The following is a 14,519-nucleotide window of genomic DNA, read 5'->3' on the forward strand; positions in this document are numbered from 1 at the left end:
AAAAAAAAAAAAAAAGTCTCTGTGTTTGGGGAAAATGCAGAATTCCCCAGGTATTTTCAGTCCACAGAACAGAGCCAGAGGCTGCCGTGGCTGCAGTCTGAGAACTTCCTTTACTCCCCCTTAACACTAGCTGTTCAGATTAAGCGGAATGGTGGCCTTTTGTAATCTACCCTTCACACTTAGTATAATCCCTGGTGGGAAAGGTAAGCATAGTCACGCACACTTATGTTCTTGGCACTTAGGAGACAGAGGCAGAAGGATGAGAAATTCAAAGTCGTTTTTGGCTACATCGGGAGTTTGAGGCCAGCCTAGACTGTATGAGACCTTGTCTCAGAAAAAATAAAAAACAAAAAGAGGAAGAAAGAAAGCTAGAAAGAAAGAAAGAGGAAGGGGAGAAGGAAGAAGGAGGAAGAGAAGGAGGAGGAGGAAGAGGGGGAGTAAAAGGAGGAGGAGGAGGAGAAAGCAGGGAGGGGTGGTAGGTGTGATATAGCTCAGTGGTAGCGTGCTTGCTTAACATGTACAGGACCCTTGGTTCAGTCCCCAGCATTGGTAGGGAGAAGGGAAGGCTGGGCACATGCATTTAACGCCAGTACTAAGGATAAAAGGCAGGTAGTTCTCTGAGTTTGAGGGAAAATGTTCCAGGATAGCCAGGAAAGACTTTGTCTTGAAACAAAAAACAAAACATAAAAGAAACAGTGCATTTTCTGTGCCTCTGTGTGAAAAGGAGCTGTGCCCAGTACAGCCAAGAGCGAGCAGATATCCGCCAGTGTCCTCAGGGGATGCTCTCCTCTAGCCTGGAGCTCACTGCCCATTCAGCCTGGCCTGAGCTTTGTTGTCCTGCTGTTTTTGAGTTGGTGTAAGGTTTTGTCAGGCCAGCTACTTTTTCCTATCTTATGCATATTTGCACAGTACTAGGAGGCATGTAACATCATGCTCCCTGTCAGCCATTCCCATACAACTGTGGACCTTCGATTAGGTGAACTGTCACTGTGGAAGTGAGACCAGTAGGGCATTTGCCACAGATCCCAATCTTAGCTGACGTGAACAATAAAATATAAATGAGTGGAAAACTGGCAAATCAAATACTTGGAGCCAGTGTGGATGCATTAACAGATTTCCTGCCCCTCAGGGAATTTCATGTGCTTTTCTGACCTCCAGGGGGCGCAGTGAGACTGCAGTATCCATGCCTCAGTGCCACAGCAGCCAGTCCTCTGAAGGTAAACTGGAGCTTCTGGTCAGGGGTTATAACTCAGATGCACCATCTAGTGCGGATTTTATGAAGATACGCTTTTCTGTCTAAGAAAGGAGACAATTTTCAGTGCATGTTAGAAAACATTTTGACTGGACAGGCTCTGTGCATTTGGCTATAGAAAGAGATCGGGCAGGAGAGGTGGCTCAGGAAGTCCAGGCACTTCTTGTGTACAGATGACCTGAGTTCAATTCCCAAGACACACATGAAGGTGGAAGGAAAAGATGGACATCACAGTGTTTCTTCTGTCCTCTACCACTACACACATACATCATACAGACATCACACATACATATATCATATACACATCACACATACATATAGTATATACACACATATCATATACATATACACACATATATACATCATATATACATATCATACACACATCATGCATATATCATACACACTTCATACATGCATATATAATACACATATATCTCATATATACATACACATATACATCACATATATCATACATATGCATATCATACACATGGATATCAGATACACATACATACATCATATATATATACATCATACACATATATTATACACATGTCATATATACATATATCATATATATGCGTATCATATACATTGTACACATCAAAACACATACACACTATACACATAAACATCAAAACATACCTATACACCTACACATGTATACACACACATCATACACACATGTAAGCACAAACACACATAGACATGCATACAAATGCATGTATCATACATGTAAACACATACACATATATACACACCACATACATATTATATATACATATCATACACTCACATACACTAAAAACTGAGGGCCTGTGGGGTGGCCCAGCAGGTAAAGGTGTTTGCCTCCAAAGGACTAACAAGGTGGGAGAGGACAGACTTCCACACATGGTCCTTTGCCCTCCAAGTGTATGCTGTGACATGCAGGCAGCCACATACTTCATTCACACCCACAATCATGAGCAAGAGACCATGTTCAGAAGGCGCAGAGACCCCATAGGAAATTTCCGGGAACAATATTCCCTTGAGGTGCCGGAGCCCCTGGTCCATGTCTCTACTGTAGAGTAACACGGCACCACACACAAGTTGCTGCTCACCTGATGGTTCCCCGGAGGACAGAGTTCCTCGCAAACAGACCGGCCCTCCAGCCTTATCCACGGTGTCCATGGCTTACCACTAGACAAATGAGAGACTGTCACGAACGGCCTGTTTTTCCATCTCAGGGTTTGTTTGTTTTAAGCTACAGGGATCTGTTCATGTTTTGTATGCAAAATGTATGTTGTATCTGAATATGGAGGTGACGACATCTGATGTAATCCCAGCACTTGGGAGGCGGAGTCAGGAAGATTAGGAGTAAGAGGCCAGCCTCAGCCGCTTGAGACACTGTCTAAATAAAACAAAGCGAAAACCAGGAGGCAGAAGCAGGCAGATCTCTGAGTCTGAGGCCAGCCTGGTCTGCAGAGTTCCAGGAGAGCCAGGGATAGACAGAGAAACCCTGTTTTGTCTAGAACAGGTAGACAAACACACGCCTGGGGCAGGAGAGATGGCTCAGGGGTCCGGAGTACCGGCTGCTTTTGGAGAGGACCCGAGGTTGGTTCTCCACACATCGTGGTTCACAGTTACCTGTAACCCTGGGTGATTCCATGCCCTTTTCTGACCTTCATGGGCCCCGTATGCATTTGATGCATCTACATACATACAGGCAAGCACTCATACACATACAACAAAATAAACATAAACAACAACACAAGAGGAACTATGAGATATGAGGTGGCGTTTCCCTGGCCAGGCTGGAGGTCACAGGTCGCGGCTGTGCCCTTGGTGACTCTGCACACATCTGCGATCGCCGCTCACAGCGTCTCAAGCTTTGGGAATTGTGGAATGAAAGGTCACATGTTTTCTGGTATTTTAAGGTATGGGACCATCTATTTCTTTTCAGGAGACTAGGAAATTATCTGCATAGAAAGAAAGCCATTAACTAGGTCTGTGCTCTCCTTAGTGCCCTCCACTGACTTTTCTCTTGTGCTGTTGCCTAGACTCATTTAGACAACCCTGCGTCAGTGTGCCGGGCGTACCCACAGGGACCTTACTTGGCGCTGGGAGTATTGGAACAGATATTGCAAATGAGGTTCTGAGTTTACGGAGGTAAGGTTTTATTACAGCAAATATTCTCGTATAAATGGTTGCTGTAGTTACAAACCAGCACATAGATCAGTCATTCTCCTGTGTGTGTGTGTGTGTGTGTGTGTGTATGTCTGTGTGTGTGTGTGTGTGTATGTCTGTGTGTGTGTGTGTGTCTGTGTGTGTGTGTGTGTATGTCTGTGTGTGTGTGTGTGTGTGTGTGTGTGTGTGTGTGTCTGTGTGTGTGTGTGTGTGTGTGTGTGTGTGTGTGTGTGTGTGTCTGTGTGTGTGTATGTGTGTGTCTGTCTGTGTGTATGTGTGTGTGTATATGTCTGTGTGTATGTATGTGTATATGTCTGTGTGTATGTGTGTGTCTATGTGTGTGTGTGTGTGTGCCTGTGTGTGTCTCTGTGTGTGTGTCTATGTGTGTGTCTGTGTCTGTGTGTGTATGTTTGTGTGTGTGTATGTCTGTGTGTATAAGTGTGTCTGTGTGTGTGTGTGTGTCTGTGTGTGTGTGTGTCGTGTGTCTGTGTGTCTGTCTGTGTGTGTGTGTATGTGTGTGTGTATGTGTGTGTATGTATGTGTGTGTGTGTGTGTGTGTGTGTGTGTGTGTGTGTGTGTGTAAGTGTACCAGCATGTGGTAGCACAGAACGGGGTGGCTGGGGATGTGCCTATGAGTAGCTTGCTTGCAGGGGCAGAGGCATCAGATCGCAGGAACTGGCGTTACAAGTAGTTGCGGGTAATCCAGATAAGGACTTTTATAATCTTATTTTTGACAAGTTATTTCTAAACATCATATGAAATCCAGAATTCAGGAAGAAAAAATGATAAATTCAGTTGCATAAGAGTTCAAAACTGAAGCATAAACTACACTATTACAATAAAGTTAAAATAAATAAACATGAACCAGAAGGTGTGCTCTTTGTATAATAACCATCTTTAATGGATAAAGAATTTTACATCACAAACATATTAAATTTTATATACTTAGACTTTAAACTTCATGTAAAGCATAGAGAAGAGTTATTGAATAGTTTTGTGGGTGGCCAGAGAGATGACTCCGCAGTTAAGAGCACGTGTTGTTCTTGTAGGAAACCTACCTTAAGTTCCCAGCACCCACACAATGGCTCACAGTCTGTAACTCTAGCTCCAGGAGAACCAACTCCTTCTGGCCTCCAAAGGCACTTCATACATGTGCACATACATGCGTGCAGGCAAACACTCATAGCTATAAAATTAAAATAAATAAAATAAAACAGTTTCTTAGAATAGCTGAATTGTTTTGATGCTAAATTGTGGGCACGACAAATATAGAGAGAATGGCCAAGAAACATTAGAAATTGTTCATTTCCATATTTAAACGGATGTACACACAATTAGACAATGGGTCCAGATCTTTTTCACTTAGGAGAGTATGAAAGATTTGAAAGTTGGATAATCCTCTATGTTGAAGAGAGTGAAAAAAAACAGATCCCTCAGTTCTTTAGAAAGTATAAATTAGTGAAATAACTTTGGATGGAAATTAGACACAATGCATAAGAATAAGAAAAAACCAGGTGTGGTGCACATCTGTCATCCTGGGGCTCAGGCAGGACGATGAACCTTCTGAGCCTGAGGCTAGCCTGGGCTACATTCAGAGGCCTTATCTATAAAAACAAGATATATTTAGGTGGGACATAGTAGTGCACTCCATTAATTCCAGCTCTTGAGAGATACAGGCGGGAGGAGCTCAATGAGTTCAAAGATAGCCTGATCTACATAGTAAGGTCCAGGTCAGCCTGGGCTACACAGTTGACCTTGTCTCAATATGCACATATATGCATACACATAATACACACACATATATATATACACACATATATGCATATATACATACACACACACACATACACATATATATAACGTGTTGGCTGTGCTGCTGAAGAGGGTTTTAAATTACCAAGTGATTCCCTCTAATGCAACCACATAGAAAACTTTGCCATGTACAGAGGGGCTGGAGTGATTGCTCAGCAGTTAGGAGGACTCAGGTTCAATTCCCAGCATCCACATGGCAGCTTAGAACCATTCGTTCTTCCAGTCCTGGGATATCTGACTCTCTCTCGGGGGCTCCAAAGGCACCAGGCATGCACATGGTGCTCAGACATACATGCAAGGAGAAACTCACACATTAATCTATATTTATGGTATAGAAAAAGGCAGAAGTGGAGAAATAGCGAAGGAAGTAGTCAGAGCTAGCCCACACCTTGCTTGCTTGGCATCTTGGCCTCAGCTGAGTTTCTTAATTTCCTCCAGTGGTGGTTTGAAGCCAGGGGTCTGCTTGTGCATCTTACTTTAAAAAAAATTAGGGGCTGGGGATTTAGCTCAGTGGTAGAGCGCTTACCTAGGAAGCACAAGGCCCTGGGTTCGGTCCCCAGCTCCGAAAAAAAAGAACCAAAAAAAAAAAAAAATTATCACATCTGGTTTACTTATTTTGTGTATGTGTTTGTGTGTGGGTAAGTGCATGCCACAGCATGCTCGTGTGTGTCCATGTGTACATAGCATGTATGTGTGTGTGTGTCAGTGCATACACATCATGCATGTGTGTGTCAGTGAATACACAACTTGTATGTGTGGGTCAGTGCATGCACAGCATGCATGTGTGTGTGGGTGAGCACACACCATGGCATTTGTGTATGCGTGGAGTGTTTTCAGCACTCCAGGGTCAACAATAAGTCTGCCTTGTAAGAAGTCAGCTGGTCGCAGCAAACCACTGAACTGAGAACAGGACCCCCGTGGAAGGAATCAGAGAATGAACTGGAAGAGCTTGAAGGGGCTTGAGACCCCATATGTACAACAATGCCAAGCAACCAGAGCTTCCAGGGACTAAGCCACTACCTAAAGACTATACATGGACTGAACCTGGACTCTGACCTCATAGGTAGCAAAATGAATATCCTAGTAAGAGCACCAGTGGAAGGGGGAAGCCCTGGGTCCTGCTAAGACTGAACCCCAGTGAACTAGACAGTTGGGGGAGGGGCGGCAATAGGGGAGGTGGGGAGGGGAACACCCATAAGGAAGGGAGGGGGAGGGGATGTTTGCCCGAAACCGGGAAAAGGAATAACACTCGAAATGTATATAAGAAATATTCAAGTTAATAAAAAAAAAAAAAGTCCACAAAAAAAAAAAAGAAATACCCAATTTAATAAAGATGGAGGAAAAAGAATGAAGCTGCAAAACAATGAAACTTCCAGTTACGCTGAGTAAATTAATCCCGGAATGTGTAGGATGCCATTCTGCTTCTGAATGCCCATTAGTTTCAAGAGAAAACTAAAAATCAACCTCAAGTAATGAATCAATGATTTCTGAATCACGCAAATATTAACTTTTTTGGGACCAAGGCAGAACCATTTGCTTCCAGATTATCTTCAGATATGAAGTGTCTGAAATGAGGATGCTGATGTCTCAAGGGTAATTAAGGGAATTATTCAAGATAAAACCACCATCATTGTTTCACTTAAATGTTCACTCATTTATTCCTATTGTAATAAATGCATAGAGAAAAAAAAAAAAGAAGTCAGCTGGTCTTGAGTACTGAACACTGAGTATTCAGTCTGAGGTTCCTTGTCATTGTTTATGGGTGACATATGATGCATTCAGAGGAGAGAATTTCTTCCTAAAATCCTGTCTGAGGAATAAATATCGCTTGTCTCTCTTTCCAGGTCACACTCTTCATCCCCAGAAGACGCAAACCCTTCAGTGAGAGATAAGCACAGTGGAAACTGCGGGAGCGCCCCTGTGCCCGTGAGTGAAGCAAACGTTCATTTGCATTGTGTCAGGCCGTTCTATAAAGATATACGGACCTTTCTGCTAACTTGGCCGTCTTAAGGACATGGTCACAGGAGACATGGTCAGAGGCACACGAAAGGGCTCCAGAGCGGGGCTCACAAACCTAGTCTTTGTAACAGTGGGCTCAGAATTTGAGCTCTGCCTCAGTTTCCTCACTTGTGAGGCAGGTGTGGTAATAGCATACCCCACCCCCCCATTAGATGATCAATGTAAACCAAAAACTTTTTTTTTTTTGAGATAGGGTCCCATGTAGCCCAGGCTGACTGCAAACTCACTGTGTACTGAGGATTTCCTTATGCCGGGATCACCATACCTCTTAAAACCAAAACTCTCCAAATGGTGTCTGCCACACCTGCCAGGTGCTCAGAGAGTGGGAGCTTTCACGATCATCACAGATGCTAACCTGGTGGCTTGAGTACTCATGTAGTTTGAAGGATTTAAATAGGCCATGGAACAAGTACCGGGGCCACCTGGTCAGATGGATAAACACAGCTATGTGTAGTAATTATGCCACGGGCTGGTGGACCACACTGCCCTACAGCAGCTCGAGAGGTGGAGACTGGGAAATCAGGACCCTGCAGGCAGAAAGAGTGACCTCAAAGCTGCCGTAGGCAACTTACTGAGACCCGGTCTCAAAATGAAAAGGGTTTAAAAATTAAGAAGTGTAAAGGGATGGATGGATAGCTTAGTGGTAGAGCTCTTGGCTGGCGCATGGGAGGACCTGGGTTTGATCCCCATGTGGGGTCAAGGACACTAAGCCTAGTGCTATCTGGAAGTCTTAGATGCGTGACAATCCTAGTGTAGACAGCATGAGGTGGCCAGTGAGAGTACAGGAGTGGGAGGGGGAGGGGGGAGGAGAAGGGAGAGGAGAAGGGGGAGGGAGAGGGGAGGGGGAAAGAGGAGGGGAGAGAGAGGGAAAAGGAGGAGGAGGAGGAAGGTGAGGGAGAAAGGGAAGGGGAGGGGAGGGGGAAGGAGGAGGGGCAAGGGAGGGGAAAGAGGAAAAGAGGAGGAGGAAGGCGAGGGGGGAGGGGGAGGGGGAGGAGAAGATGTGATGGGGAATACAGGCTGGAAAACACAAACATCACATGATATGGATAAAACTTGAATGGAAATATAACATGTCTTCCTATCTTATTATTTATTCATTTAGCAAATACAGTAATCTCATAGGAATGTACATATAAGCCATTATAATAAAATCTTCTGGCCTCCACATGTGCATAGCTGTGATATACACCCATGCGTATGCATGTACGTGCGTGCACACACACACATACACACACACATACACACACATACACATACATACACACATACATACACATACACACACACACATACACACACACATACACACACACATACACACACATACACACACACATACACATACACACACACACATACACACACACCCACACATATACACACATACACACCTACACATACACACACATACACACCTACATATACACACATACATATACACACCTACACACATACACACACACATATACAAACATACACACACATACACACATACACACACATACAATCATACACACACACACACACACACACAAATACACACACACACACAAACCAAACACACAAGAACACACAAACAACACACAAACACACACACACATACACACACACACAAACACACACACACAGGCATGCACATACACTCAGAGTGGAGCTCAGGGTGTGCGGCACCAGAGTACTCACCCACAGCTAATGGAGGTACTGGTGCTGGCCTCTCTGACAGCACCCGGTGGGTCTCACGGTGCTCAGGTAGGACCTCTCTGTCCTGTCTTTCCAGGTGTCCACTGGGGAGCTCTTTGCACTGAGTCCTGAAACAGAGGGCCTGGAGGCTGCCAGGCAACACCAGAGTGCTGAGCCCGCCCACTGTCACGAGCCACTCCTCAGTAAGTGGTCTCTGTCACCAGACATTCCCAAAGCCTCTGTCTTTGACACTGTATTCTTAAACACAGGGGGCTTTGGAAGAAGCAAGTAGTTTTTAAAACAAGACCTTTTTTTTTTCCCCATCAGCGAGTGCATTCCTGTAATCACAACATTTGGAGTTGAGGCAGAGCACTACTGTGAGTTCAAGGCTATCTTGGGCTACGTAGTGACCGCTACGCCAACCAGGGCTAATAGAAAGACCCTGTCTCAAAAAGCCTCCTCCCAAAACATCCCTAGGATTTCAGCACCTGGGGTCCTAATACAATGGTCAGTGGTCACTGTCTTTTTATGGTTATCTTATTTTTATTGTATGTGTATGAGTGTTTTCTCCTACATGCATGTCTGTGCTCCACATGCATGCAGTCTTCTCAGAAAGGTCATTGTCTCCCCTAGAACCTGAGCTACGGGTCGTGAGGTGCCACGTGGGTGCTGGGAATCAAACAAGGCTTCGCTGGAAGAGCTCTCTCCTGCCCCAATCAGTTATTCTTGTTACTAAGATGCGCGTCACTCACTAAACCTGTCACAAAGGAGTCAGGCACCATCCGTTGAGCCAGTTTGGGGTTTTGCTGAGTACGCATAATTCAAATAAAACTTTAAAAGTATTTCCATCTAGGAAAAAAAAAAGTCCATTCTTAAGAACTACCAAGAAACTCTAAAAGACTCTTGCTAAAAAGTAAAATAAAATGAAGTAAAAGTGTAGGAGTACTGGAGAGATGGCTCAGTGGTTAAGAGAATTTACTGCTCTTGCAGAGGACTCTGGTTCAGTTCCCAACATCCAGATGCTGGCTCATAACCATCTGTAGCTCCAGTTCCAGGGTATCAAACCCTGCTGGGAACTGAACTTAGGACCTCTAGGAGAGCAGACCTCTAACCACTGAGCCATCTTTCCAGTCCCTCATTTCCTTTGTCAATCTCTGGCTTCTCAGAGTTTTGGAATTTGTTGCTCTGTCTCGGGCTCCACTTGAGATCTTTGTCCACAGTGTAGGCAGGCAAATGTCTTTTCGGCTCCAACTCACAATAGTCTGGGGGGGGGGTCTGCCCTTCATTCAGCCATGTGTTGTGTAGGAAATACATAAGACTAGCTCATTTAGAACCTGTCAGGGCCCTGGAGCGGTGGCTCAGTGGTTAAGACACGGCCTGCTTTTGCAGAGGACCCAAGATCAATTCCTAGCACGCACACGGCAATTCCTCTGGTACTGGATGTACATGACACACAGACATACATGCAGGCAAGACACACATATGTGTACAATAAAATGATATTGAAAAAAGCCCACTTCTGCAATTTAAGACATGTATCTCACCTTCTCAAACTGCGCCGTGTGGCCTCTCCTTGGCTTTACCTGATGTTAAAGACTGTTTAAAGACCGTTCCGAGTTCCTGTCACCGTGATAAAGCGAGGAGGGGAGAAAGCTTGCAGTTCCGGGTCACGGTCCATCACTGAGGGGGAGCTGTTAGTCAAGCCAAGGTCAAGAGCAGACAGAGATGACTCACACTCACGTGCTCGTCTTGCTTTTGTGGACTCACACAGTTCAGGACACAGCCCAGGAAGTGCTAACACCCACAGTTAAGGGGGCTCTTTTGTAAAAATTCCTCACAGACCTTCCCACAGGTCCAGACAATCCCAGTGAGACTCTCTTCCCAGATTCTAGGTTGCAGCAAGTTGACAATTAAAGCTAAGTCTCGGGGGCTGGAGAAATGTCTCAATGGCTAAGAGCACTGACTGTTCTTCCAAGAGGGTCTGGGTTCAATCTCCAGCATCCACATGGCAGCTCACAACTGTCTGTAACTCCAGTATTTGACTCTCTCACACAGACGTATGTGCAGGCAAAACATCAATGCAGATAATAAAATAAAATAAAATAAAATAAAAAAGCTGAGCCTCACCCAGGCTTACCTCTTGTATCCCAGGTTGGGCTCACAAATGCACGTAGCTAAGGATCACCTGGACCTTCTGCTTCTCCCTCCTCATGCTGGGATGACAGGTGGACACCACCGTGCCTGGTTTATACAGTGCTAGGCATCAAACTCAGGGCTTCGTGCGTGCTAGGCAAGCACTTCACTAACAGACCCGCGGACCCTGCCATTGGCTTAGCTGTTCTTAACTATAGTTAAGTTTTTAGATCTATTTTATGTGCACGAGTGTTCCGCCTACATGTATGTCTGCACACTACACGCATGTCTAGTGCCTACATCTAGAGGCTAAGAAAGGGCACTCGATCCTCTGGAACTGGAGTTACAGATGGTTGTGAGCCCCTCTCCCACACCCGTGGAGCCTCTGTAAGAGCAGCCAGTGCTCCTAACTTCTGAACCATCTTTCCATTTATCAACGACCTCCCTGTACTTACATAGCCCTGCGTTTTAATTTACAGGTGACAGTGCCCAGCTGGGTTTTGATGCCCTGTGTGACAGCGACGACACAGCCATGGCTACATTCATGAATTACCTCGAAGCAGAGGGGGGCCTGGGCGACCCTGGGGACTTCAGTGACATCCATTGGACACTCTAGCATTTTGACTTTGAACTCTAATGTGCGAATCATTTCAGAGTGTTTCATTTACAAAACACTCTACTCTTGAGCACTGTATTGATACTTTGTATCTCTTATTAAGAGTCTACCGATTTTTTATGTATCTGAACTTTACTTTCACCGAGATGTGGAGGAGTCAGACATCTTTCTCCAAAGAGAAACAGACAAGTTTATCAATCCCTCTTCACACAATGAACAAGCACCTTCGGGGTCAGGCTGCCATATTTGTTTTGCTAAAATATTCTGGCCAGAAACTACTACCAAACATTTTTTTGTATACTTTTGTTTTTGAGTTTGGGACTTTTGTTTTGTTTTTGTTCAGTTTATTTTCTGTTTTTGTTTTTCAAGACAGGGTTTCTCTGTGCAGCCCTGGCAGTCCTGTACCTCACTCTGTAGATCATGCTGGCCTCTCTCACTCAGAGACCTGCCTGCCTCTGCCTCCTAAGTGTTGAGATTAAAGCCATGCATCACAATTTCCAGCTTAAGTACAGCCCCTGACGTCATGAGGTAATGAGAAATCACTTAGGAGCCAACTTTCTAGTAATAACTTAGATTGTAGAAGGCGTTTTAAGACAGCAACTAACCCAGCGATAGCTAAACGGAGTGTAGGAGTCAGGATGATTTGAAATTCTGGCCGAGGAATGCAGCTCAGTTGACAGGGAACTTGCCTAGCATGCACAAAGCCCCAGGCTCAGTTCCTAGCACTATAAACAAGATGTGGGGGTGCACACTTGTAATCCTAGCACGCAGGAGGCTCGTAAGTTCAAGGCCAGCCTTGACTACATAGCAAATTGGAGCCCAGCCTGGGATTCATGAAAAAATAAATAAAATAAAAAGATTATTTAAATTTCTACCTATTTGCCTGGAGTCATTCTTTATTTTATTTTGTGTATGCCAGTGGTCTTTCCCTTCATGCATATCTGTGTACCACCACTTACATGCCTGTACCTGAAAAGGCCACAAGAGGGCATCAGATCCCCTGGAACTGGAATTACAGACAGTTGGGAGTTGCAGTGTGGACTTCTGGAAGAGAAGTTGGAGAAGCTAGTGCTCTTAACCATGAAGACATTCCTCTGGCCCCCAAGTCACACCGATTACCTTGTATTTTAATTTAATTGCCTTTGGCGAGTACACACACTCTGTGCTTTACAAATGCAAGCTAGATAAGCTAGGATAGAGAGGGGAAGCCCTTGGGTCCAATACAGGTTCAAATCCACCCTCTCTCCTTTGTGGTGTTACATCTGGCCCCCTCCCCTGCCACCAGAATGACATTGTGCCGACTACTCAGGCTATAGAAGATCAAGCAGAACTTCTGTCAGACCTGTGATTGACAAGTGTCACCAGCGTGCCAGGGTCCTGGTATGCAGTTTTGCAATGACTGGGTGCCTAAGGATGTGTCGGCACACTGCTTGAGATGACACATGTCCTTGGTGTTGAGGGGCCAGCACCCCTCCTGGGCTCCACTCGAGACATCCAGGTTCAGCATAAGCTGAAGAAGCCCTGCCCAAGGGTCAGGGGATTTGGAGGCCTCAACCTTGAAGAAGCATGAAGGATACCATTCTCCCGAGTCCACCAGAGGGTCTGCCCACACACTTCATGAGGGGACAGCACATAGTCAGGCAGGTTTCTAGCAGCTCGTGTTAGAGGAAAATATGTCTTGGTGATGTGTCCTAAAGAGGGAGTAGGCCTGATGTTGCACATCTGTAATCCCAGCACCAGGAGGCTGAGGTAGGAGGACCTGTGAGTCTGAAGTCTGCCTGGGCTACGCTGGGAGTTCTAGGTCATCCTGGGCTATAGTGTGAATCCTTATCTCAAAACAAAAGCAGGTAGAACAGCCCTCATCGTCTGAGAGGAGCTTCAGGGGCCAGGACCACCTTTCACAATGGCAGTTCCTCTCTCAACCAGAGGACAGACGGCTCCTGAGACTCGTGAGCAGATGGCTGTGTTCAAGCTCTGTGGATATCCTTACCCCTCTTCAGTCCACTGAAATGTTTTCCTACAAATCCCACTAGCCTGGGCCCAGCATCCACCCTCCCCAGCCCCACCCCCATGCCCTGTGATACTCCAACCTCCGATGTTTAGTGTCCTCTTCCAGTGTGTCTGTTTCTGTTTGGTCGATTCCATTGCATTGGTGGGACAGATTTTCATAGCTTACACAATATTACTTTTTTTTCTCCCATGTTTGCTAAAATTTTAGTAAGAAATAATTGTCCAAAAATTGTGTCAAAGTGTCATAAAGACAGCACTGTAGTTTGGTCTGTCTGTCTGTCTGTCTGTCTGTCTGTCTGTCTGTCTCTCTCTCTCTCTCTCTCTCTCTGTGTGTGTGTGTGTGTGTGTGTGTGTGTGTGTGTACATATGGAGTTTTTGAGACAAGGCCTTACAATGTATCCCAGGCTAGATTTGGACTCACCCACTATCCCAGGCTAGCCTAAAACTTTCTGCAATCTTCCTGTTCCAGCTGCTGGTTTGAGGATTGCACCATTGAGCAATGGCTCAGGTTTGGATTTTTTGACCCTAAGAACAACATAGCAGAGTTGGGGAAGAGCCTGGGCAGTACTTCCCATCAACTTCCGTCTGGAGAATCCTTGTGCCTGCTTCCTCATGGTAAGAGGCTTGGTCTCTGGTCCTGGCTTTGATCTTATGACTCTGACCCACAGTGTGGAGCCCGTAGTAGACACAGGCTCCATTTCTGCAGTCATTTGCCATGTGTGGGTTTTGTACCTGTACCTGTGGCTGACGCCGGTGCTCAAGCAGGGTATCACCAAAAGGCATGAAATATTGTACTAACAAGTTCAGGTTCAACTGTCCGAATGTTTA

General features: G+C 45.3%; 1 protein-coding gene across 1 annotated transcript in view; it reads left to right on the forward strand.

The window, feature by feature from the left end:
* Nucleotides 1–11,713, forward strand: part of Arntl2 (aryl hydrocarbon receptor nuclear translocator like 2) — a 46,524-nt gene extending 34,811 nt beyond the window's left edge. Inside the window, exons 12-16 of the mRNA XM_032905416.1 lie at nt 1,159–1,217; nt 3,295–3,403; nt 7,078–7,159; nt 9,030–9,135; nt 11,545–11,713. Of these exons, the coding sequence (XP_032761307.1) occupies nt 1,159–1,217; nt 3,295–3,403; nt 7,078–7,159; nt 9,030–9,135; nt 11,545–11,681 (493 nt within the window). The 3' untranslated portion in view covers nt 11,682–11,713. The remainder of the gene's footprint in view (nt 1–1,158; nt 1,218–3,294; nt 3,404–7,077; nt 7,160–9,029; nt 9,136–11,544) is intronic.
* The last annotated feature ends 2,806 nt before the right edge of the window (nt 11,714–14,519 follow it).

The sequence above is a fragment of the Rattus rattus genome, chromosome 6 (genome assembly GCF_011064425.1).
Source record: "Rattus rattus isolate New Zealand chromosome 6, Rrattus_CSIRO_v1, whole genome shotgun sequence".
NCBI classification, from domain to species: Eukaryota; Metazoa; Chordata; class Mammalia; order Rodentia; family Muridae; genus Rattus; species Rattus rattus.